General features: G+C 41.8%; 1 protein-coding gene across 3 annotated transcripts in view; it reads left to right on the top strand.

Moving 5' to 3' along the window:
- The first annotated feature begins 867 nt into the window (after positions 1-867).
- The window catches only part of cacna1ha (calcium channel, voltage-dependent, T type, alpha 1H subunit a), a 108882-nt gene continuing 83136 nt past the window's right edge, over positions 868-26613 (top strand). For 2 of the 3 annotated variants that reach the window (XM_074697212.1, XM_074697213.1), the window contains exons 1-2: positions 870-1258; positions 2248-2725. In XM_074697212.1, coding sequence (XP_074553313.1) covers positions 2272-2725 — 454 coding nt within the window. In that variant the 5' untranslated portion in view covers positions 870-1258; positions 2248-2271. Of the gene's footprint in view, positions 1259-2247; positions 2726-26613 lie in introns of all 3 variants that reach the window. The other variant, XM_074697214.1, reaches the window with a different exon arrangement.

The raw sequence follows: 26613 nt of genomic DNA, 5'->3' as shown, positions 1-26613 counted from the left end.
TCCTGACTGAAGGAATTTGATTTCACAGGGTATAGCTTTTGAATCATTTTATATTTCCCCCGTCCTGGTGTCAATTACTGTCAAGTTTCTGGCAGGTTCCTCTGATGGGGCTGAAGGCGGCGTGCGGGGTCAGCTTTTTAAGGCAGCTCGAGATCCAAATGTACAGCTTTAAAATCCATCCAGCGTCCTGTCTTTGTCACAGCAGCAGTGCCAGGGTGCTTGATTTGGTTGAATTATGAGCTCATTTGGAGAGTAAGGCAGAGAAAGCTCTGAGGTAGCTGGCTGCTAGCTGCATGGCTAATGAAGCTTACTAGCTAGTAGCAGTTAACAACAAAATACTTTTTCCAAGTAACTGCAGACTCTTTTGACACATAAATGTTTTCTCTCAAAGTGTTTTATTTCTACGCTTGCTATCAAATCTTAAAACAGATGGTACAGCTGCAAAACTGTTTTATTCTACTGTTTACTGCGTTTAAACTAACAACCTTAATTCAGGCTATTCCGAACTTCCGGTCATTTTGAAAATTCAAAAACCGAGATAAGGTTTATATTTAGGTACCACAAGCGCTTTACTAATCTATATGACACTTTATTTTAAAAAGGTAAATAAATTAAATAAAATGAAACTAAAACATCATGGTTTCTGTTTTTGAGCTCGTGCCCACGGAAGACAGGCTCCATGATTCAGACCTCTTCCATTATCTGCTGACTGCACCGTGATGCATTAAACATTGCGCGCAATTTGAGTGTGTTAGTGTATGACTGTATGTGTGTATGTGTGTGTCTCCCCAACTGTGCGCTACGTCCCTGGAGCCCGGCGTCACGTCACGTGTCAGGGCTCCCGGTTGCTCGGCCAAGTTTTCCGTGTCAGATCATCCACGGAGCTTCAAACACACATACACACACACATACACACAGGCGTTCCGGTCCTCCCGCGCGCATCTCCGCTCCACGCTGCGTAACCAACACCTCAGCGAGGATGGACGGATGGATGCATGCCTGGATGTGGATAGATGTTCCCGTTTAGCCGAACGCGCGAATCCAAAGAACTCAGAGCGACTCTTTGATCACTTCCAGTGATTTTTTGAAGCGGATAACCTTTGATCTGTGGGGAAGTGAGGAAGTACGGAGGAGGTTTTTTGAAGGAGAGAGAAGAGGAAGGAAGGAAAGAAAGGATTGCTGAGAAAGGCTGGGTGCGCTAGAAACACGGAAAGTCACGGATCATGCTCAAGAAAACTTCCGATTCCGTCTCGATAAGGTAAGGAGAATCAATCTTAAATCTTTATTTGTTCGTGTTGATGTTTGAAAATCTACAAAGTCCACTTTGTGCTTCTGGGAAAGCAAAAACACGCAGGTGACGCGCGCTCCCTGATTCCCACAGGCTTATGTTTCATTGCTTGAGGCACAATCATACTTTTTGAGCATCTATCCTGCTGCTACCACGTTCCATATTTCTCCTTCTTTGTCAGGATTTTATTGGTGTGATGCGCTCGTTTTCCAGATCGCCAAAACGACAGCCAACAAAGCGCATTAGAAACCTGTAAAAAAGAAAAGTCTGGTTGCTGCATTGAGGAACTGTCTTTAATTTTCGACGTTTTTTAACTCATGGAAGAATCAAGATCAGAGTAGCATTTATTGTTTGTTTTTTTCTTTCTCTTTTTGCGCATTCCCTGCCCACCCTTGCGTGGTGTGGGCTCAAAAAAACCTCCAGTAGACCAGAGACAGAGCAGTCCATCTGTTCAATCACATAGCAACAGGAAGAGCGAGGAGACAGAGAGAAATCCCTACTGTTCCATAAAATCACAGCATAATTTACACCGAAGCAGAGAATCCAACACTTCTTTAATGGATTTTCTTTTGTTTTGTTCAACTGTATGTTCCCCTCAGCTGGTTTTCTGTTTTCATCTGTCTCTCCTTTCAAATGCAGTCAGATATGATGCTCCAGTAGAGGTCTTAGGTTTGCTTTTTCACAGAGGGTTATTTTTCACCAGAAGTGCTTTTGCCGTCCTGTTTTTAACGTACTTGGAGAATCTTTGTCAACTTAAAACGATGGGCGTGTTGCTAAGAGATCTTTGTACGGCTTGTTTTCTGAGTCGATCCTCCTTTTTCACCTTCTTTATTCTTCTTCACATCTTTGCCAAAATACTCTCCCCTCCACCTCTGTCTCTGCCTCTCTCATCCTACCATCAACCCCTCCCACCTTCCACCTCTCCTCCCTAACGTCTCTCCCTCTGACCTCCCCTCCAGAGTGGCTCTGCCTGATGCTCTATCATGACTGATGGCGAGGGGAGAGCGCGCTTTGAGTACACAGAGGGCCCAGAGGTGAGGGGGCAGGAGCAGGAGCAAGAAGAAGAGGAGGAGGTGCACGAGGAGGTGAGGGTTGACATACAGACATCCTACAGATCGGACGCCCTGGGCCACAATGTCGGCCTTGGAGGAGGCCAAGAAGAGGAAGAAGAAGAGGAAGAGGAGGAGGTGGAGAGAAAGACAAGGAGCAGTAGTGGAGGAGAGTGGAGCCCTGAGGTTGAGGAGCATGAGCAAGAACCGGAGCTGGACGTTGGACCAACATTGGGAGTTCGAATCCGTGCACCCATCCGTGATCCGGACTGTGTGTCAGAGGAGGAGGAGCAGCAGCCGTACCCGGCCCTCGCCCCTGTGGCTTTCTTCTGCTTGAAGCAGACAACACGGCCTCGCAACTGGTGTCTACGCGTCGTCTGTAACCCATATCCTTTTTATACATTGGAAACCATTCTTCCTGATCCACGGTAAGACCAAAAAGTCCTTACTTCATACATGCGTGAGACGTGTTGATGTTCCACCTACACCTCAGTCTGAAGGTATGTGACTCATTCTCAGTGAAGTCCAAAATACTCAGCAAAACATGACAGAGCTATCATGTGGTTGGCTTATGGTTTTAGCTTTCTAATGTTACGTTCTGTAAACGTGGAGAATTCCTGATTCTTTGAGACTAAACAAGCACCAGGAGCAGGCTCCACACTTGTGAAAGCTGACGGCTCATTTGTCTGAACACCCGGGTTCGACCTCTGTAAGGTGCTAATGTTTATGCATGTGAGATTACAAATTACTGTGAAGCTGCAGGAAGAACATACAGGTCGTTCTGAGGCCGTCTTGAGTTTGTCTTCTTGGTACGAAAGTAGAAGATGTGACGGTTTGCAGAGCTTCCTGTTTGCACTCGTGTGATATTTGGGCGCCGTTTGTAAGAATGTGTGCTGATCTGGGCTTTTTCTGTTGTGGTCATTGAATCCTGTGAATTTAAGGTTTAGTCTGTAAAGACACATCTTGGTATATAGGTGAATGACGAGATGTCTGATGACGTTTTTAGGGAGGGGTGCTGGAATGCTAAAAAAGCATTTCTGTGAAATTTGGCCCCATGCCCCTTAAAAGTTCTCTGTTTTGTGCTTGTTTCAGTGTCTTTTCAGGCAGTAAAACTTTTAATAGATGCCAGATTTTGAATATTTCTACCCTTTTTCAGCCTGGATTGTGGCTAAAATACACTGGGTGCATCTGCAGTGTGTCTGCGTTCCAATACAGCAAACGGGTCAAATACGTTTTATTTAAATTGATGTGTCAACTTACACAGGATCCGTTCTGTTGCACTGCGTCTGCGTGGCCGGTCAGTCGTGTTGCAGGTTATACGCAGCCATCCTATTTTTGACAGACACGGAGCTGTGACACATAAATTCAGCGTAGGGAAGATCAAGCAGGACAGGAAGTCGTGGCTGGAAACCACTTAAAAACACCAAGTGACTTTCGAATTAAACAAACAGTGTCAAAATCAGTTCATATCTAGCTTGACTACAACGACAAATGGACATAATGAGCGGAGCCAGATGAGGAGTCAACAGGTTTGAGGTTTTACAGCCCAACATGAATGAAGAGAGACTTATCAAAGGAGTGGGAAGTTGTTTCGTTACTCCAGCTGTCTGTCAGTCATGCGGCTTCTCGGAGTGAACACACAGCCAGTGTGAGTTGACAAATGCAGTCAAGTCGCAGCGCAACAGAGTCGCACTGCAGACATATCTGGTGTATTTCAGGTGTTAAAACATTGAATTTGGCAAATGAGGACTGATGTTTCTTCTTTTGCTGACAAAAACAGTCGGATACTCATTAATGCAGTATTTTTCTTAATCAACCAATTTAGTATAATGGCCTTTGTCTTTCCTGGAAATTGAGTTTCAAAGAGTAAACTTCTCGGACAAATATAAGAAGCGCCCATTGTCTGCACTGAGGCATCAACACCATAAAAGTTTCTGGAGGAATGAAATGAGCTCTTTGTCGAGTCTGACATTTCATTCCTTTTGGAAATCCCTGCTTTTTCTCGTAAAATTCAAACTATCTCTCCACTTATTTGCATCAAACTTCTAATTCTTGTAAAACATGCCTTTATTTCTTCATCTTTATTCTCATGGAGCAGCACTCAGCCTGGTCTTGAGTGCTGCTGCTTTTAGATGAGTCCAAAAGTGCCTGCCCTCTGCATTTTAAGATTCCCCTCATCAATCATCGGCGCTGATTCAGATTCAGTCTCATCTTTGGGGTAACAGCTTCTTGTTTCGGCAGCCATTTTGTGTTAAAAAATCATTCATTTTAAATTAATGCCAAACAGTCCAAGTGAAATACGTGTTTAGTTGCTCCTGTCTGACTTAGTATCTATTATTACCCCTGAGCTGAACATCCTGCCTGGATCATTTTCATCTGTGGGATGTTTTAGCACACTGGAGCAAAGATAAAAAAGAACATTATGTGCATCCAAATCTGAGCTCTATAAAAGGAACCTGAAGATGAACCGCTGCAATATTTCTCTCTCCTGATGCGTGGGGTGGGCTGTGCAAAAACAAAATCAGGACCTGAGTCATATTTATTTGATAAGAAGATCCCTGAGCACCTGGAATCTAATGAGCGCTGAGATGGGAGTATAAAAATACAACTTGCTCTGTCTCATGTCTGTCTGTCTGACTGCTGGTGCTGCAGGTTTTACACAGGCTAATTCAAATACTGTGGACTTTTAACAGGTTTGCATGATGTCTCAGTGTTCTGTGTGTAAATGTGTGTGCACTCTGTATAGACGTGGGAGTGCGTCCTCTGAAAGTTAATCTTTTTGAAGCTCTGGGGGAATATAGAGCAGACAGGTAGATAAGCAGCTGGATGCATGCACAGAGCCGTTTGAAGTGTAAAAGTGAATGTGTTAACTTCTCTTTCCACAAAGGACTGTCAGATTTAGAGCAGTGAGATGATGATTCCCCACGGATCCAGATTTACTCAGTGATTTGGGTAGAAATCTGACCTAAAATAAGGGTCAAAGGTCAATTTGATGCTGTCTTTCATTGGCAATCTGCTACATTTTGTTCAGGGAGAGAAACATTTCTGATTTGTGTCCTTCACTGAAACAAAATTGTACAATTTAGCGCCCCCTGCAGGCCCGCAGGACTTCACATGTATACAATGCAGTGGTTTTTCATGCTTTGTTCTTATTTCCAGCTAGTGTCTTAAAATTGAAAGTCTTGACCATGCGGGCCACCGTACATGTGCTCCTCAAATGTGGGGGAGTCAGATAAGTTCAAATCTGTGAAGTGGACTGCCAGATTATCTCAAGAACTAACCCTACAAATGATACTAAGGCTGCAACTTAACTTTGAGGCCTGGGTTACCTTGTTTTTATTGAATGTTAGCCAATATTTATTAAAAATACAATCATTAGGCAACAAAGTTGCACTAAAGAGGAGATTTTATGGTATAAGGATCATCCTATTAGGACTTTGGTTACAGTGAGCGAACATTTTAAGTGAGACAAAGTGTTTCATGTCCTCAAGCCTTGTTTGGCATTTCAGCTGGTAAATTGCTAATGACACATCAGGCAGTTTAGTGTGAAACATGACAAAGATGATATTATGTCAAGGCTGAACTGAATGTTTGGAAAAAAGCTGCCTTGGATGAGTTCAACGATAAAACTTGAGATAACAGCAGAAAAGAAACAAAAGTGTTTCTTGAAAGGCCGTACTTTAGGTGAAGATTTCAAACTGTACTTTTATAAATCAGCGTATTTTGAGCTATGACTATTTGAGTTTAAGTGGTGTTTAAAGATCTCCTGATTTTAAGACAAATCAACTGAAATCAGTACATTTATGTTTTTGTGATCTTGTTATATTGGTGTCCTGGCTGTAAAGCCATTGGATGTGGACTCAATCTGCCTCCATTACAGTCTCAATCTCACATCCCTGAGCAGGACAAAGCATCTCTACTCTAAGGTTTTTGTTTTCAAACAAGACTTTCCCATTAGGGATGAATTTCACTGCGTTAACTCCATACCGCTCAGTGCAGCCCCCTCTGAGCCCGATCCCGAAATGAGCCTCATGTAATGCTCTCAGACTGAACAGGGCCACTTGGTGAAATAAGAATGTTACACAACTCAGGGAGGCTGTCCCTGCAGTGGGAGCACTTCCATCCAAGTTGGTCTGAGTTTAGAGGGGAGTGAATTGGCAGACCTGCGCTGGCACTTGGGAAATGATACAAATGCACATCTTGTTGGCTCTTTTAAGAGGAGTACAGTATGAAGTGGAAGTGCCAAGCTTTCTTTCTCACATGCTGGTTCTCACATTGAAGGTGTGTTTCGACATCCCAAAGTTTGAGAGCAGACATTTCCAATTTCCTTTTTTAACCTTCTTTCCACTTCTCGGTTTACTTCGGATGTTGTGCCAGAAGTGAAATATGCATCACGAGTTTCCAAAGCCCTGTATCACAAAGGGTCTCATTTAAAAAAGCCTTGTTTAGTCGAAGCTGCAGATAAGAATCAGAAGGTATGAAAACCAAACCAAAGATAGAACAAGAATAATCGCATTGATGAAGTGAAACTGGCAACTTGTCATTGCCTAAGTCAAAACATCGAGTACGAACGAATGAAGTGGAGGTCACAACAAATAATGTAATCTCTGGATTTGAAAGTCTGATGCTGACTAACTCTTGGCTGAGAGGTGAAGTTTAGACCAAAGCACTGTGTGCTCTCCCTGCTTCAGGCTTTAGCAGTCCACATGCTCACATGGAAGGGCAGGACGCTCTCAGAATAGGCCGCCAATTATAACATAACGCCTTTTGATGACTGATAATTAGTTGGACTAACTAACAGGTATTCACAATAGGAATCGTGGGTGATTTGAGGTTCAGGTGTGACATATTGTCACTAGCTTATAGCTTCAATTTCACCTCTTTGACACAAGATATGACAGAAAAATGTTGTAGTACCTTGATGAAAGCCATCTTTGAGCTCCAAAATATCTCTTCAGTAACAGCCTGACAGTACATCCATGTGTTTTACCGTCTATGACTTTCAACTTAAAGTGCTCATTGTTTAAAGTACAAACTTATAAAAATATCCACTCCACTTTCATCTTCTTTTTATTGTACAGTTTGGCTAAGAGTCGAAACAAAGTACTTTAATAGCTCACTTCTGTGATTGAAGATGAGAAGTTTAAGTACAGAGAAGAGCAGAAAGGATGAAGATTGAACTCTTGTTCAACATCACACTTGTTGGGATGTAAATTCTTTGAGAGCTAAGATTTTATCTCAAACGGAGAAAAGTAGAGCAGGCATATGAGGACAGGAGAGCGGTGAGTTCTAAAAGTAATCCAGTTGGACGTGTAGACTCAAACACATATGGCTTATTGCTGTCTGACAGATGTTACTGTTGCATCACATTATGTGTTTTGTTCACAGCACTGTAGCTTTACTACTGAAGTATGAAGCAGATGCACCTCTGGATAGCACATGTGTTTTTTCCCCGCTGGGTTCTCTTCATATATTGCGTTTTTGTCTGGCGTTAGGGGAACTGTTTGTACCAAGACAGCATGGCTAATGAATAAGACACACACGCTGTCACATGCCGAGCATCGCACTGTAGCTGCTTGTTCAAGAGCGGAGCCAGGTTATGTCATAAGAGCAGATCTCTCTGGACAGCTCTTTGTTTCTTTGTCTGAGTTAGTGTGTGTGTGTGTGTGTGAAGGGACTCACTATGTAAGCAGTGCAGAGTTGGTGGTCCACACTGGGCTATGTAAATATTATTCGCAGCGTAAATGCTCTGCCACTTACACACACAAAGGCATGTACACTTCAGTCGCAGTGTGAGCCTGAAAAGGAAAGACAGATAGATAAAGGTATAAATAGTTGAAGGCTTTGTTTTACAGCTCTACCTTTTCATGAGTTAAGTGCTGGAACCAGTTGTTTAGAAGTAGATGGAGTTCAAGTGGGGCAGTGTGTTATTTCTGTACATCTGAGGTCTCTTTTTCTTTTTTGTTAGCTGAGGGCAGGTGAAAATTTTAACTTTTTCCACAAGATTTACTTGTTTTTGGTTACTTTGCCTCTAGTACAAAAGGATGGTTCAGAGGAGACCCGCAAACATTAACAACCCAACCCTAGTCCCTGAATAAAGGGGAAAAGGGCAAGCCCTCCACCTCCAGTCTTAATACCATTTTGAAGGACTGATCAGGAACCAGGAACTATCTGAAAGTGAGGCAAACAGTTGCTCATAATTACTGGAATGGCATTTCAGCACAGCAGCGTTTCCCATCCATCAAGCTTATTATGCCCATTATTGATCAGCTCTGCTCTCTTGTCCATACATAAACATCTCTGGATGTCCATTGAAATGTGTGGATCAGTTTGAGCTGCAATTACAGCAGCAAGGTATTGGAGCTGTCTATTAAAGCTATGGCTCTTCTCTCTACAGCCGTAAACTACAATGAAAAGATGGATTTTTGAATAGGCTTCCATATTTAAACATATTTAAACAAGGATGGCCAAAAAGTGAAAGCTGCACTTTTTTTGAGGATGTTAATGTACTGGTTGGTCCATACTGGGGATCTGCGACTGTAACACCCATTCCAGAGATGTTCCTCCTCCAAGATTCATGGTTTGGGAGTTTGTTTTTTTTGGCTCTGTCAAATAGTACTTAAGAAAGTCTGGATGCTGATGCTTTAGCTGCTTCCAGTCGCTGACGTGGGAATACTTCTATTCACAAATTTTCTTCTTCAGCATTAAAGTTAACTCTGCAGATTGGTCAGGATGAGTGAAATGATGTAAAACCACTCTCTGCTTGTGAGGCATGCACATGCAAAACACATCTTTAGGTTTTGTCCTTAAAAAAAAAAAAATAAAAAAAAAAAATATATATATATATATATATATATATATATATATATATATATATATATATATATATATATATATATATGCATATATATATATATATATATATATATATATATATATATATATATATATATATATATATATATATATATATATATATATATATATATATATATATATATATATATATATATATATATATATATATACAGGGCTTGACATTTAGCACATCCTGTGACACTGTCACAAGACTCAGTGTTTGATTAGTGTGAGAGAATAACAAGCTGATTAGATCAGATTTGGGATCCAGATAACGTTTATCCATCACAAACAAATGGATTAGTCATGCTATCTGTTTCCATTAGTCAGACTCCAAACATGTGTGAAAGCGCTTCTTCTATTTACTTCTTAAATTAATACAGATGATGCTTCAAACACAAACAAATGAAAGACGCTGAACAGTCACCCTGTCGTGTCGACTGTGATCAGAAGTGTTTGAATAGACTCGTCAGATAATAGGACTTGAACTTGATGTGGATCAGGGGAGGACTGTGTCGTTAAAAATACATTAATGGAGAGGATTTCTCTTATGTGATGTCATGCCATGCGTAAAACATTTATGTGAAATTGAGGATTAAAGCTTTCTAAGAAAATTGATCTAAAGGTCAAGCATCAAAACATCCTTAGGGCTGAGACAAAATGCTTATTACTGCTAGCACACTACCAGACTTCCCAGTACCCCTCCAACTTCTAGTACCCTTTTACCAAGGTATTTGGGTATCAGGTATTCTTAGTCAGGTATCAGATATTCAATAACAATTAGAGGGTCTTCTTTATTGGATAACAGGGAAGGATAATTGAGTATTGGGTATTTGTGAACAGGTATCTTGTGTTGGGTAAAAGGGTAGAGGGTACTGGCTATCAGACAATGGGTAAGAGGTAGTAGCATGGGGTAGCAGGTACTGGGTAGTGGTTAGAAGGTATCAGGCAATGGGTACCAGGTGATGAGTATTGATATAAGGTAACAGGTAAAGTAGAGTTACAAGGTAATAGATAGTGGGTGATGGATAAGAAGTATCAGGGATAGGGTAGTGGGTAAAGGGTATCGGAAATCAGATAACTTGTAAGGGGTTTCAGATTTCTTAGGTAGGGTGAATCAGTCAATGGGTACTGGTATCAGATACAGGGTAGCAGGTGGTGGTTAGGGTAACAGACAACTTGCACAAGGCAATGGGTATTCCGATCAGGTTAAAGGTAAAGTAGCAGTAAGGGCTAATGGATAGAGGGTATTGGGTATCATGTCTCCAGTGATGGGTAAAGGGTACTAGGTATTTGAAAACTTGTAAGGGGTAAGAGATTGTCGGAAAAATGAATCAAGTAGAAGGTATTGGTATCAGGTAACTGGCAGATATATTGGATGATGGGTATCAGATAACGGGTACCAGGTAAAAAGTATAGGCATCAGGCCATATGTAATGTAGGGGTAGGGGGTAATGGGTATCAGATATCAAGTAACAGTTAAGGGGTCAGGGATATCAATATTGGACAATGGGTAACAGATGGTTTCAGATAAAAGTTAAGGGGTATTTTTCAACAGGTAGGAAATGTTAGCTTATCTCTAAGAGGTTTTGGTGTCAGGTGACATGGAGGAATTCTTGGATACTTGATTTTGGGTAATAGGTAAAGGGCATTACATAATTGGCCACTGGTGTTAGAATATTAGTAATCATGAAACACAACACTACTTTTGTGAGTCATGTTTTTCCAATCTATGCCTAATAACGATGCCGATCTATCAGTGATGAAGTCACTTCTTAAAAGCTGTCTCAAGGGCTTAAAGTTTATCACATCCACTTCCTGTAGCTCCAACAGTGATGTCATTTCAAAGGTGACAGTCCCTTTCTCTGTGAAGTGTGTGTGTGTGTGTGTGTGTGTGTGTGTGTGTGTGTGTGTGTGTGTGTGTGCGTACATGACTTCATCGCTGCAGTGTGAGGAATAAAGAGTTTGCCTTGATGTCAGCAGGTTGTCCTTTTTCCTGCTGCCACTTTATCAGACAACCTGAGATTTGTGTGTGTATGTGTGTGTCCGCATCCCTCCCTCTGCTGGTCTTGTCTCTGTATTTACACTGAGCAGTGTGTGCATTTGTGTGTGTGAGTGTGTGTGTGTTTGCGGCTTGTTATATCTGGCTGCTGCTCATGATAACAGCAGATTGGGGGTCATGAGGTGGACATTGCTGCAGAGAAAAAGGGATCCTGTCTCTCTGACGTATTGAAATCTGGCGCACCGTACGCAGTCCTCACACTGTGTGTGAGTGTGTGTGTTTGTGTATTGTGCATCTATGTTTACAGTTTATGTGGAGTGTGTCTGTATTCTGTAGTGGGAAGACAGAAAGCTTCCAGGTATTATTCATTTTCACAGTATGTATGTGTATGCATGTATCAGATATGCAGACACAAATATCTTTTAAAACAATAGTTGGTTCATATATCAAAATATTCCCTTGGTGTAGGTGTGTTTAAGAGATGATTTGCATGTGAAGTATTAAAATGATTATAGTAAATGATTAATTAAGCATGTTTGGTAGTCTTCTGGTGATACACTGCTTTGAAAACGATGATTACTGTTGTAGTAGTTCTTAAATGTGCAGCAACAAATTACATTTCACCGTAAGTCTGTTTGCCCTCCAGGTTTTTAATGTTTTTGTTAATATGCAAGCCTACTTGTGCATTTCTTGGTATTGTGTGTGTGTGTGTGTGTGTGTGTGTGTGTGTGTGTGTGTGTGTGTGTGTGTGTGTGTGTGTGTGTGTGTGTGTGTGTGTGTGTGTGTGTGTGTGTGTGTGTGTGTGGTCAGTCAGGGATATGTGTGCACAGAGTGTTGAGGTGTGTGTGTCCTGGGATTACTTCCAGTACAGTAGGATCTCTGTTTATCCCCGGGCTCATTGTTTACAGAGTGCTTCGCAAAATGATCTGGAACTAACAGCGCTGACTTTTATGTGTGTGTGAACGCACAGTGTGTGTGTGTATACTATAGGGAGTGTGTGTGTTTGCGTGCATTCACACAGACACCATGTGGTTAGGCAGTGACCCTCTTGTGCCTCAGGCGTGTAACACTCTACAGTGTTTGTGTTTGTGTGTGTGTGTTTGTGTGCGCATTTGGGCTGCCGGGCAGTTGATAGCCGTGAAATTGTGGAACCCACTAGCGTTACCGGAGTGGACGCTGTGATTGGACGGTTTATATTAGCCATCATCAGCCTGCTCAGCACTGTGATATACAGTAGATAATAGCTAAAGATGGGGTGTGGTTGAGACTGAATGTAAAGCTCTACATTCAGGAAAGCATCACTAAATTGAGAAGGTTTAATAAGTAAAACACCTCTCAAGTTTGAGCATTAGACATAATGTCACCATTGCATATATATAAGAAACTTCAACAAATTCAATTAGCAACTGGATACAAACTGATAAAAAATTAATCTCACTGTTTTTTTTGCCTGTTTGCTGCTTATTGTAACTAATGTGTTGTCTGATCTTTCTGTTGTTAGATAATTACTCTTAGAAGGGTTTTTATGACTTGCTTTTGGTTGGTTTTGACTTTTTACCTTTGCTGTTTCCTGTTTAGATTGTGGTTTTTACCCCATGTATCGTCTTCTATTCCTTGTGTCTGTTCACTCATATGTCTTACTTTTTTGGTGGTTCCTGTTTTATTTTCAAGTTCTTTCTCCCTGTGTGTTCAGTTGAGGTTGACTTCCTGTCCTTGAGCATTTCTTTCCACTTTTATTACCTTAATTTCATGCACCTGTGGCTTGTGTCGCACCTGTGTCTGATTAACTTTGGTGTTTGAGTCTCTGTACTTCGTCTTCTTAAAGTTCCTCAGTGTTGCTGGTTTTGTTAAGTTTTGCAGGACATATGTTTGGACTCTTGTCTGATAAGTAAGTTATTATTCCTTTTTGCTTTTTCGATTTTTTAACAACCTCTCTGTACTTTTAGTCTCATTTCTGGTTTTGTGACTCATTCACAATGTCTGTTGCAGCTGGGAAGGGCTAAGGTGCGCTGAGAATGGAGAAAAGTGAGGATAAGAAAACAGTGCCTAGTGATGAAGGATAAGAACTTGTGGCCAGGAAAGGAGCACTGTCTTCTTTCTTTGAGGCTATATGAGTAAAAGTTATTTTGCAGTTTATCTTTGTGGCTCAGGGTAGATGACAGTTCAGAATCAAACAACTCTAACAAGAAAAGTTTTGACTAATTTTCCAATAATTCTTTTTCTGATCCATGCCGCCTTTTTTAAAACAAGAAGATATGTATTTTATTGATACTCAGAATGCCTTTTTGAATTGTTACCCAACAATTATTGTAACCATGAGAGGGGAGGAAACATAGTTAATACAATATTCAGCAGCTCAATACAGAATATTATGGGCAATTTACCGGTCTCACCGGTATTCAGCACAGTACTCAGTGACAGCAGTATAATTTTACTCTGAAGTGATATTTGCAGAGGGAAAGTGTGCAGTGCCTTTCTATGCTCGAGTCAACATTGTGTTGACATCTGTGGCTCATAGATCATCCTGCCTATCAGCCAGGTTGTGATTCATCAGAGCACACTGATGGGCCTGTTGAGTCAAAGTTCAAAGGTCAGTCTGAGAGGAGCTGTTCGCTTGTGTTCGGGGTCAAAGGGTTGATGTGTTTAAGGCGCTGAGTATTGAGTTCTTGCCCATCCGTCAGTTGTCTGAACCACAGCACCGGTCGTTCCCGTTCTTGGCTTTTATTGCATATTATTTGGGTTTATTTACTGTTCCCTGTCACCACTAACAGCGCAGACGGCCCGAGGTGAGAGCCGCAGACGGCCATGTGACACCTCTGTGGCACATGGTGCTGCCAGACGCCTCTTTTCACCTGCCAGCCTTGAGCCTCTCTGGGCAACATGTTCCTTTCCCCCAAAATGTCATACATGGACTGAGGGTTGGGACCCTTTGGCAACAAACAGTCCAACACCTGAGCTCAAGAAAACAACAGAGCCGCTGCTGTGGTTTAGTTAAGTCTGTCTGTTTCACACAGGAATATGAAGATGAACAGCTCAGAGAGAAGCTGCAAAGACATGTTTGTATGCAGCAGAAACAAATCAAAGGCTGATATTAAAAACACAACTAATAAAAGCTAATTCAGTATGAAGCAGAGCATAGATAAGAGTAGAAAGAAGCTGCAACACGTTACAAAGAATGTCAAGTGGAAATTTATTTTTTCATTCCAAAGGCAGCAAAACAAAACAGAAAAACATAAATCAGGTTTTCAGAGGAAAAACAGAAATGAATACAGTGAGATCTTGCACAGCACGTCTCAGAGGACTGTCTCTCAAATTCCCTGTAGTAGCAAAGCCGCTCTGATTGGCTCCCCTTAACCAGAGGCGGGCTTTTTGCAGCTGTTGCCATGGTGATGTATCGTTGTGATGATGGTCTAGAAGTGTAGTCTGCATCCTCCAGGATTGAACCCACGGTCCAAAACCTGCTCGTTCACAGAAAACGAGATGCTGTGTGTTTATGATTAAATTCATGTTAGATTAATAGAGAAATTAGTCTTTTTGTCTGAGAGTGTAGCAGCAGGAGCCAGACAAAAAGAGGGACTTAAGAAAGGAGAATAGGCACGTGGAGAAAGCAAATTAAGTCCAGAAAACATGAGGCTAAAAGTCAAAGTACAAAAGAAAGATGCGGACAAAGACAGGAAGGTCTAATGTGTGAGGGAACACGGTGTAAAGAGAGCAGAAATTGATCATTTAATCTAATCTCTCCTGTGTGTACCTCACTGTGGTTATCTCATCTCAAAATTGGACACGGTGTCTGGCGGATCGAAAGTGTGAGTGACGAGCGTGTACCTCTCTACTCTCTCCGGCTCTATTGTGCTTTATTATCTTTATCCGCTCGCTGATGCCTGCTGCAGTGAAGATGCAGCTTTTCTCGTCCTTAAAACAACCAGCCCCCTCCTCCCTAACCTCAGCTGAGTCTCTCTCTGCTTATTTTTTCCCCTCTCCCTCCAAAAAGCTGCAGCTCAGTAACGTGTGCTCTTCCTTTGTTTCTCCTCTAGTTTCTTTGTCTTTTCCTGCCATTCTGTGAGACCTGAATGCCAATGCACCAAAGGATTTAAAGACTATTTTATATTCTTTTTTTTATAATTTTGTTTCTTTTATGTTTTTAATAAGACAAGAATAAATTAAAATAACTTATAAATACTGCTCATAAGGAAGGACTCGGCAAAGAACAAATCGGCTTTTTTGAATGGGTTTGTATGTGGTTTCTGGTGTTTCTGCAGCAAGACTCAAGTGGTCACTCAAGGAACTGCAATTTTAAGCACTTTACCAAATGCCTCATATTTTTAGACCTGCATGCTTAATGTACCTTAATGTACATTTCAGCAAGTTTAAAAGATTTATTTCCCAGGAGAAATAGTTCAGTGCAGCTGCCACAGATGGAGTGATGTTTTCGATGGCTGCAGAGAAGCATTGCAGCGCCAATGTGTAGGAGTCTGACTGCAGCTGGTTTAAGAGATCCTCTTGCACCCAGGGATCATGTATGTTTACTGCAGCATGAGAAATGCATTTACAAAGCCACACCAAGAGATCTCTTTCTGATAATGAAAAACACTTGGTGGAAAAATATTTCTTTCTCTCCCATCACCTCTTCGTATATATCCCGTCAGCAGCTCCAAGGCTGTATTGATTTACAGGCGCGGGTGTGTGTTGGTGCGTGATGTTCCGCTGGTCAAAAGGTTGAGCTGCAGGGGGAGAGGAGCTCAATGGAAGTGGATTTACCCCCACATATAGACCAAGAGTTGGCAGGTGTAATCACTGTATCTCAAAGTGCATACTTACCCCACACACACACATCTTCTGTGACGCTCAAAATGTGAGAAATACCCGCAAAAAAGTGATAATGCATTTTCTCTCTTCTGGAAGAAGGGGTCAGCAGACCAGTGCTCCCCAGGGACGATGCATCGTGCCTGGGTTGATCTCGTCAGTGGACCCTCCCTCTTCCAGGAGCTCCACTCCTCACATGGGTGTTTAGTATTCAGTTATGTTTTTAGGTCAGAGTGTTGTCTTGCGTTTGGTGTTTTGCAACTCGTAATGAGCTTTTTTTGTTGTTGTTGTTGTTGTCTGTAATGTGTGTGTGTGTGTGTGTTTGTGAGTTGTGTGTATGCTCCCTGCTGTTCTGAGCAGTTTCCTCTTAGGCAAGCTCCACATGAATAACACACGAGTCCTCATGCTGCTGCTGTTGATCACATTACTGTCTGAACGAGGGCTGGGGTGACGAAACTCTAACACACACACTCACACACACACACAGACACACACACACAGGAAGAAGACACATCATTTCATTTTACAAAAAGATGCCTCTGAGGCAACACCAACGCCAACCTGCACCAACTGACTATTAATTTCTGCAGACAGGTTCTAAAAGACACAAATCCATCACACGAAACATCTAACCTGTGAATAAGGACAGGAAGGCATGCATGGATGCACACACATGCTAAGGGTGCACATCTGTGCACGCGTGTTGTAGTATAAAAGAGTAATGCAGAGATGGATGAATAAATAAAAGATCTGGGAAACCCATCAGCATCTTGCACTCGGTTGTCATGGCACTGCCCAGCTCAGTACAGTGTGTGAGTGAAATAAGAGAGCGATCAAATCACTGCAGCGTTTCTGCATGTATGTGTTAAAGGCCCTTTAACAAAGAACAAACATTTTTCTTATTGCCTCTGTTTTCTGCAGCACATGATTTCGTCTCAATGCACTTCAGGGAGGAACATGTTGAGCTGTTTTCGTCCTCAGTGTCAGAACTACTGATCAGTCACCAATCAGCTGGCTTATGTGTGTTCAGGGCAAAAGCAGGCAACAAGAAATCCCTGAAAAATTTCTAAAAGTTGCCCTTCTCTCCTAGAGGCATAGCTCATGGTCAGACTTCATGTAGTGAAGTGAATCTGTTTGCTCTAAAGCTTGTGTTCAGTGTTTGCTCCACCATCTTTATGTGTTTCTGAGGGCTCTGAAAGAGATGCTTTCACAGCCATTGAGTGTAATGGACACAGCCTGATACTTAACCGCCTCTCTGAAGGGACCTGAGAAGCAGCAGCCTATCCTTTCCTCCGCTCCCCTTCCTCTCTTTTCTCTGCAGCACGTGTCTCTGCTTTGTCTACAAAATGGGCCCAGAATTCAGCAGCAGAGTCAAAAAAAAGTGCATGTGAGTGAAAGAGTGAAACAGACAGAGAGTAAAGAGAGAGTGCATAGGTGTGCAGATAAGTGCTCTGCAAAGAAAAGAGTTAAAGCAGCCCAGTTTTACAGCAGACTGATGATTGACAGGTGATGGCGGAGAAAAGTGCAAGCTGGATTTAAAGTGCATGTGCAAAGCAACTTCAAACAGGCGTGTGTTGCAGTTTCAGGCTGTGTGTGTGTGTGTGTGTGTGTGAATGTGTGTGTATGAGAGAGGTGGAGGGAGAAGTCTAGGACAGTGGGATTCTCTCAGCGAATCGGCTTTTACTCGAAACTCTACCTGGTTTCTAGGCAACAGAACAGCTCTGCTGCACATTGGAGCATTGGGGTGGGGGCTGTCATATTACTCTGTGTATTTGTGTGTGTGTGTGAGTGCTGAGTCAATATCTACATTATTTATGATTTTTTTAGTGTATGCTAAAACAGAGGGAGGTGGAGGAGAAATTAAAGCGGTGTGTTTGTTGCGGTATGTGCATCATTGACTGTATTTAAAGATGAACAATAAGTCTCCTCCTCTGACTGTTGTTCAAAAGTAAAGCCAAAATACCCTGATTCCCTCCTGATGGAAGCTGACGTCTCACATGTTTGAAGCCAGAGTTTGGCAGAAGGGGTCAGCTGGTTAAGGCGCGATATTGACGCCTTGAGTCAGAACTCCCTCAGGTCGGTACAGCCTGCAGCAGATTGGCTTCCTCAGCGGGTCTTGTGTTTATTATTGTGACATTTTCAGCACTCACTCAACCCTGTGTTCTGCTAATATGTCGTAAAATGGCCTAAGCTTTGATGAATTGACTATGACATTGGGACTTATTTTGGAGAATTTACAGAGAATGGATTTATCTTCTAAAAGTTTCTGGGAAAAGCTTTGGCAGTGTCTAAAACAGCATGAGAGTCTGATCACCTGAGGGGAGATGTTGAATCCACACAGTGTTTTCAAAGCTGCTGCTGAACTCGGCCTCACTTTGAAACAGTCTCAGCTGAAACGCTGGTGGAGTGAAGCAGCACGTGCCCAAGAGACAGAGACAGAGAGAGGTGGAAAAAAAACTTTGACAGGCTCTGTTGGCCCAGCATGCTTACTGCTCATATCTGATTTCTTTTGGGTGACTTCACATCCGTCTGTGGCTGAAACCTGCACCAAACTAAACTGACAGTGAACTCACAGACAGACGCACGGAGTCAGAGACCACATCAGGCTCGCTTTGTTGCTCGATCGAATGTATACACCTGAACACAAACATGTCAGCTTTGCTTTTTTTCTTCTTCTACTATAGCCTGTTGAATTATGCAAGAATGATGGAAGTAATGTGGATGTGACGTGCATGTGAGAGCAGCAGTGTTGTTGCTGGGAGAACCGTTATTTGCTGCATGTTGGATCTGGGACACGATGCAGCTGCAGTGTGAGTCAGCTCAGGAGAGGGTATCAAATAAAAATGTGTCAGTTTATAATATTTCCTGTAGCTGCAGATTGAGATGCAGCTCACTACCTTTAGTGCGAAAGTTTCACACACACACTGGAATAATAATTGGCCCACGTCAGAATGAAGAGTTGTGTTGCATTCATATGAGGATAAGCCTCACTTATATCTGTTTCTGACTGTACAAAACTGTCTGTAACTCTACTCCCTATGTTGAAAACTTGAGGTAATCAGTACTAACATTAGTGACTTAAGAATTCAAACACATATTCATCAGAACAATTTGATCTAACAGGTAGAGAAGCCTGCCTGCTTATTGCAGCAGTGATGCTAAAGTTGCAGCATGTCCAAATCAAGAGATTTTGATTGGTCAATGATAGAAGAAAGAATTCAATTTGTATTAGTTTTTCAGGGCAGCAAATTGAAAACGCCTCTAACTGCATTCTTTTTATGACCAGCAGGGGGCCAATAAAGTGGTTGTAAAAAAAAATATGCTTCTATGAAACCAAATTGGAAAAAGATCAAGGCAAAATCAATAATAGAAATAAAATTGACTAATAATCAGGCCTGTGGATTCATAATCACACATTTAATGTACAAGTCCATCATCTTCTTCTTTCTTTATGTTGGACTATTTGTCAGTTGGCAACTAGCTGAAGGTGCATTACTGCCACCTACTTGACTGTAGACTGTGTAAGACACTGGGCTACAAGGTTGTATACGCCACATGTAAACAGATGAGCATTTTGGAGGGAAAGCAGAGCGGGTAGGTGTGGAAAAACAAAAAACACGTGAGAAATGGCAGAGACGGAGAATCTATTTCAAAAGTTTGGGAGTATTTTACGCTAAGTAAAATTACAAAGAATGCTAATTGCAAAATAAAAAAAAAACGACCTGGCATGGCATGGCAGCACAACTGTAATGATATAGCACCTGAAATGTGAACATGTTGGGCTCATCGATGAGGAGGCAGGGGGCACAACAGCAAGGTGAGTTACTACTATAGACTGTAAAATATATTATATATTAATCCCAGCTACGTCACCCGCGTTTTCCTGATACAGAGTAATGAAGCCAGTTGTCGGCCGAGGCCATATTGGAAATGCTGATTCAAGAGGTAGGCTTTGAACCTCCCTATTAACAGCTTTAGGGTGTCTGTCAGTCACATGAGCTGAGCTGAATTAGAAAAAATACTGCCTTAGAGTGTGCACCAATAGAAGTTAGCAATTTGAATCTGCTGATTTTTTAACCAGGCTGCTGTAGAAGTCTGTTTTTGAGTCTTGGTGTGTATGTGGTTTTCGGTCCTCCTGCAGCCAGCTTTGAGTGGACACTTGATGAACTGCGGCTAGAAAATCCCACATCTGCTCCTTTTACATGCTGTGATTTGCATGGTATGTCTCCTCAAACTTGTCATGCCTTTCTATTGACTCATTATCCTGTTTGACAACCCTGGAAGTTCATTAAACTAACATTAGCATAAGCGCTAGCTTCTACTGATAGTGTCAAGGCTGAGGTGGTGTCCAGGTTGACCTGCAAGTGAAAAAATTGAGGGGAATTTTTCTTAATTTAAATGACTTTTTGGCCCTCTGAGCTCTTAATCTGATATCATATCATTATGTTTTCTGTTTTAATGTCCAAACTGTTAAAAATACTTTGTAATTTATCTATATGAATTTATTGTTAAAGCCATAAACTGTTATTTGAGAACTGTTGTGACATTTTTTTCTAAAAGATACCGTTAAATATAACTGATAAAGAGAAAAGGGGTTTTTACTTTTTTTCTGATTCACTGATTGATTATGAAAATAATCCTCAGAGTTATCGATTGCTAATATAATCATCAGTTGCAGCCCTTACAAATAGGATTCAGCCTCTGTAGTTAACACCAAGACAGGAATGGCAAAATTGCTACGTTTCGGTTCTGAAAGGATGGTCTTTAGACTTATCAGTAAAGTCACGATGACTCCGCCAGCTCTTTGTTCTTCAGTCAGGGATGTCAAATTTGGATTTGTTGTAAATAAAGGACCAGACTTCTCCACTTTGGTCTAATTGGACCTTTGAGCCATCGATCTGTCCTCCATATAACTGATCTATTGTTGTCTGAATCAAAGCTGGCATTGTTTGTCTCTTACACACCAACAGCCATTCAATGAGGATCAATTCATGTTCCTCAGACGCTTCAGATGATCATTTATTGTCTCTTGGAGGAAGGGCGGCCTTATCAAGAGCATTTTTTATTTGCCATTGTGTGTGTGTGTGTGTGCATGTTTTTGCGTGTGTGCGTGTTGGAGATAGCTGTTTAATGTCCATTAGACTTTAATGAAGGAACGTTGCTTTCATAGCCTCCTGTCTGCCTCCTAATGGGCCTCTATTATCACAGTTCAAGCACACACGGAAGCTACACCACAAACACACACACACATGTTCCATTTAGCCTGACATGCACACACCAATAGAGACACACATGCACACACACACACACACACACACACACACACACACACACACACACACACACACACACACACACACACACACACACACACACACACACACACACACACACTGCCTCTGTGTGTAATGAAAGGGCGCCGTGGTGCAGCTCGGCGGCTGAATTGCAGGAGGCCTGGTGTGTGTTAAAGAGCCTGATTTGAGCTCAAGTGGCTTCATAATGGTGCAGTTATATACTTGTCTGGAGAGGAAGGAGCCACATATCACTGAGTGAAAACACTGTTTTACCGAGCGGTGACCTCGCAACTCTGCTCGCACTCCAATGCAACAGTACAACAAGTGTTCCAGAACAGTTCAAGGTAAAAGTGCCAAAGGTCTTATCAAACACCTCCACCTTCCTCAATGTTTTACCTAGAGGGGAATGATAAATGTGGTTATCTAATACAGCTATGATTTACATACATAAAGCCGAAAAACAAGAACACTATTCCTTCAAAGTAAGGGTATCTGTCTTTTTCTCTGTGTGAAATGAAGTTTAATATACACAGTGTAACTGCAGGAGTCTCATTAATATAATTGTTACACTTGGTGACTCTTGCTTTTGCAGACATGAAAACATGGTTTCCAAATCAAATTTTATGCAGATTGATCAGAGGTAGACTTGAGAGAAAAAGAACATACACTTCATTTGAAGTACGCTTGTGTCTCCTGCAGCAGTACAACAAATTGTGCTTGTTTCATAAGGTTGAAGTAAGTTCATTCAGGACATGGAAGCCATACGCCCAGCTGTGATCAGCTGACAGGCTGATGTTTGAATTACCAATCCCAACCCCTCTCAACCAATCAAAGCATAAAGGAAGAGAAATAATAATAAATCAGCTGTTTCCTTAAAAATCAACACCAGTAACAAACGATTTGCACATACTTTTTGGTTTCAGTTGAGTTCTCTGTTTATCAAAAGCAACTCTAGCTTAAGACTTCAGTTTTTTTTTCAAACAACTTAAAAAAGTCAGAGTTCAGTAGCTTTTTCCTCAGTTTATCAGTTTTTTCCCCCAACAAACAAAAAAACGGTGTTCAATAGTTATCCCTTAGTTCACCAGTTTTTCTTTTAATAACCAAAAACCAGAGTTCAATAGTTTTCCTCCGTTCATCAGTTTTTCTTTTCCCAAACCAAAACAAAAACCTCACTTCCCAACATTTGGTTCAGTTTTAATCAGTTTCTGTTTGGATCCAAGGTGAGAGAAGGGGTGTGGCAGAGAGCCTAAAGTCTGAACAGCTGAGCGGCTTCCAGTGTCATGTTTCCTCACAGAAGCTTTGTTTTCCCCGAGCTGGCAGTTTTGATTTTTGAAGAATGTCTTGAATGTCTGAGAGCTTGAACTTCCCCGACTTTCTTTGGTTCCCTGTAGCTAACCGTGGTACTAGTACTACGGAGGACTGGTCTCTGCAGCTGGTAAATGTGACTGGTATCTCTTTACATTTATGTGCCATGGCCTGCTCCAATCAACTGAGACAAAATGCTGAATGATCTAGTGTAAGAAAAAGTTTCTGTGTTGTGCAGCAGTGGCTTTGAACATTTCGGGACAGCTTTAGCATCCAAAGTCGGAGCTACTGGTAATGATTTTTTCTGTAATACCTTTAAATACTGTTTATTCTTCATTAACAGCGCAGATCTCTTTCTCTGCCAGTGTAGTCACTTTAGTGCCTGCAAGAAATCAATAAAGTTAATCTAATTGCAACATTTTATGATTTAACATAAGATTAAAATCAATCTTGTACAAGTGTGAAATATCGAGTTCCTTCCTCAGAATCCACTAACTCTGCCTGTCTGCGGCCATAGATCCACTCAGTCAGGCTCCACATGTATCCAGAAAGTGACTCACTCACATACTATTTATTAATTCATCCCTTTGCTCATTTGTTCATGAATAAATGATGAGTTGGTCCCCATCAGGAGGATGCTACAAGCTTTTGATTAAAGTTTGTCTCCTGTTAGGCTGCTGTTGCTAAGTGAATTCATTCGACATACTCACACGGCGGCCATTTTCCTCTGATGTCAGGCGGAGGGAAGAAGGATAGATGCCATTAGAGGTCTGTGCAGCTTCATTTAGGTTGCAGAGATACATTTTGATTCATTTGTAAATATTGTCTTAAATAATGAGTCATACCGTATATTGACATTCCACCTCTTAAACTCCTGATCAGCAGAATCCATGTGTGTATCCATAGCAGTTTTTGTGTTAACTACATAAGGAGTGATGCAGGTAACTCCATCCTCTGAGGTAAATGTCTACCACTTGCAGATATCTAATTGGAGAAACAGCCTCCTCAATTTCCCTCGAGCCATTTTAGAGACTAACTGAAATGCCAAACTTTCAGGAACAGTATCGCTCAGACAGTTTAACCTGCCATTAACCCAGCAGGGATAACAACTCAGCGTTTCACCCAAAAAACACTAAATAAAGATACAATAAAGATGGATCAGTCATCAGTCACAGAGTGTGGATATATGTGTGTGTGTTCATGCATAATGCAGCAGGGGGACAGTTGTCGTTAGCTTGTGCAGCTTGTGTCTCTGTGTGTGTCAATGTGTGCATCTAATGGCTCCCTGCTACTCGTGTGTGTCTGTGGTGCACTGCAGGCAGACGAGCGCTAACACGAGTGTGTGTGACAGACCTCCCACACACCCGGCTTTGGTCTGGTTTGTTCCGGTTGGCGGCCATGTGTCGGCATGGCGGTGGACGCTGGACTGGTCCTCTTTTGGCGAGCTGAGCGCAGAGACTTAACAAGATGCTGTGCTAACGAATGGATCAGAGAGCAAGTGTGTGTGTGTGTGTAAAAGAGAAGGAGGATGAGTGCCGGTGCTGGTCTGTGTGTCTGTTAGGAGCGTCATCTGTCAGCCCGGCTCAGGGCAGTGAAACTGAAGTCCATATTGGCCTGTTATCCTCCACTACATCGGCTGCTGATGCAGAGGAAAATCTTTCAAAGCTTGTTCTTTAATTGAAAAGTAAACAGAATGTAGACCTAGTGAAGTGTACTTTACCTAGTGTTAAAGAAAACACACCTGTTAATGTAATAAAAAGTTGATAACACTAAGCTGAGACTCGGCAAAGAAATCTATTGTATTTTAGGATGATGTCGGGTTTATACAGGAATGTTTAACTGACACATGGCTTTTTGGGTTTTGTGAGTTCTTTGCATTCAGAGAATTTTATTTTGAATTTTTTTGGAAGAATTGACCGATATACTGTTATAGTTCTCTTCATGATAGCAGGATTTCTACTTACTAACATTTGTTTTCGTTTATCGTCAGTAAAGATGTGGTGGTGATTGGCCCCACTGTGTGTTATGCTAGCTAGTTCTCCCAGCTTGCTTGCTTGGGCTATCGGAAATGTCTCTCTGCATACAATGGATTGAATCTGCTTGAGTTGCTGCCAAAGGAGTCAGTTGAGGTGTTTCAGGCTTCTGGATGCCTCTCCCTGTAGGTGTTCTGGGCACGTCCGCCTGGGTGGATACCCCGGGGCTGATCCGCAGCTTAGTGAAAGAATTATATATCTCATTTAGCTTGAGAGTGCCTCAGGATTCCCTCAGGAGGAGCTGAAATACATTGCTGGGAAGAGGGATATCTTGGTTGACCTGATCTCAGATGAACAGATGAAGATGGATTGATGGAGTTTCTCAGTAGGGCTCAAGTGTGTGGTTCTCCAGGAATTGTGGTCTTGTGTTTTGGGTGAACACCTCAGTTGTACCTTAGTCTGTTCACTTTATTCTGTTGCACATTATCAGCAGAGCTTCAGAAAACCTGCAGGACCAGTTCCCATAAACTTAATTGGCATGAAGCATTTTTAACAAGATCTAACTCTTTAAACTTTCCCTCTGAGACGTATAAAGTGGTTGCACCTGTAGATTTCCTTATTATTAAAGGCTGCACTTTTGGCCTTGGCGGATGTCTTCACTCTCTTCAGCCACTTATAAGTTGAAAGCTTGAAATAATCAGATTGAATGAAGGATATGAAAGGATTCAGATGGGATAAGAGAATGTGATACTGTGCTGAGATTGAATGAAGTGTTGAACTATCACTCAGCACCTGAAAACACCATCATCATAAATCTTTGGACAGCGCCCAGCACAGGTTTTTCCTGACTTCACCTTTAATGGTTTTATAGCTGAACCTTTCCTTTCAGATATTAACCAGCAGTGGTTTTTATTTAAGTCTACAGATTCACATGGATAAGTCCATCAGATTTGATCATTTTTAATATGTGTGGTATTTCTGAGTGATTGACCACCTGTATATGTGTGTACATCTCCCTCTGTGTGTGTTCTCCCAGCTGGGCAGAACATGATGTTTGTACAACCTTGCATATTTTTCCTAATTTGGTAACTGAACTGTTGAGCTAGTTGTGTGTGAAAGAGTGTGTACACTCACAAGAACCTAATGTTTTTCTGAATGATTACTATCAGGTGGAGTAAATCCTGCGAATGTGTGTGTTCATGTGTGTGTGTGTGTGTGCGCGCTAGCTAACACATTGGAGAGTGTTATTGTTCAGAGGCATTCCAGTTTCCTGTGTTATAACAGAGGGAGAGAGGTGAGGCAACAAGAAAGGATAAAGCCATTAGAGAGTGGGAGAAAACATTGGGCTATAAAGATATCAGCAGGGAGGAGAGAGAAACGAGTCACACCATATAAATATTTCTCCTGAAACCAAGCTGTGTGCAACGAGTGGTGATATAACTTCAGTGCGCAGGGGGTTTATGCTAGTAAAAAGCGACCTTCACCTTTAAAATGTGTCTGCCATTGTTCAAGCATTTGATACTAAGCCGTTGAGATGGATAAAACAATGCCGCCTGTGGGAGGAGGGATGTGGCATTAACAGTCCGGGTGGTTAGCTGCTAATTTTACACTCATCCTAGCCTACGTAGCGTCGTGTCTGTACTCATTTGAAGAGCACACTTCTCTGAAGAGGAAGCAGCCATCCAGGGCTCGGACTGGAAGAAGGGATGGATGGAGTGAGATGGATGCAGGGGCAGAGAGAACCTGTGGGTAGAGTTGATGGAAAGATTTTTTTTTTCTAGTGTAGTCGATTTGGTTTCATAGTGTGCGTTGCTCATACAGGGAGCAGAAATAGCTGAGTAAGCACTTGATATGCTCTAAATCAAAGTGGAACTCCTCTAAGGGCTGTAGGTCTCATGTTGATGGTTGATGAGTGGAGCAATCTATTATTTTTTGTAAATTTTGCTACATGGAAAGGCATGAAAACCTCAGCAGCTGGAGAGGCAGAGGGCTTTGGACAGTGACACATTGGCGTACCGGTCACCTGGATGGTCACTTTGCT

Source organism: Halichoeres trimaculatus, unplaced genomic scaffold (assembly GCF_033239565.1).
Source record: "Halichoeres trimaculatus isolate MK-OKI-2021-1 unplaced genomic scaffold, fHalTri1.1 fHalTri1_scaffold_20, whole genome shotgun sequence".
In the NCBI taxonomy this organism is placed as follows: Eukaryota; Metazoa; Chordata; class Actinopteri; order Labriformes; family Labridae; genus Halichoeres; species Halichoeres trimaculatus.
The sequence above is the reverse complement of the archived record's forward strand: the minus strand, read 5'-3'. Positions and strand labels throughout refer to the sequence as shown.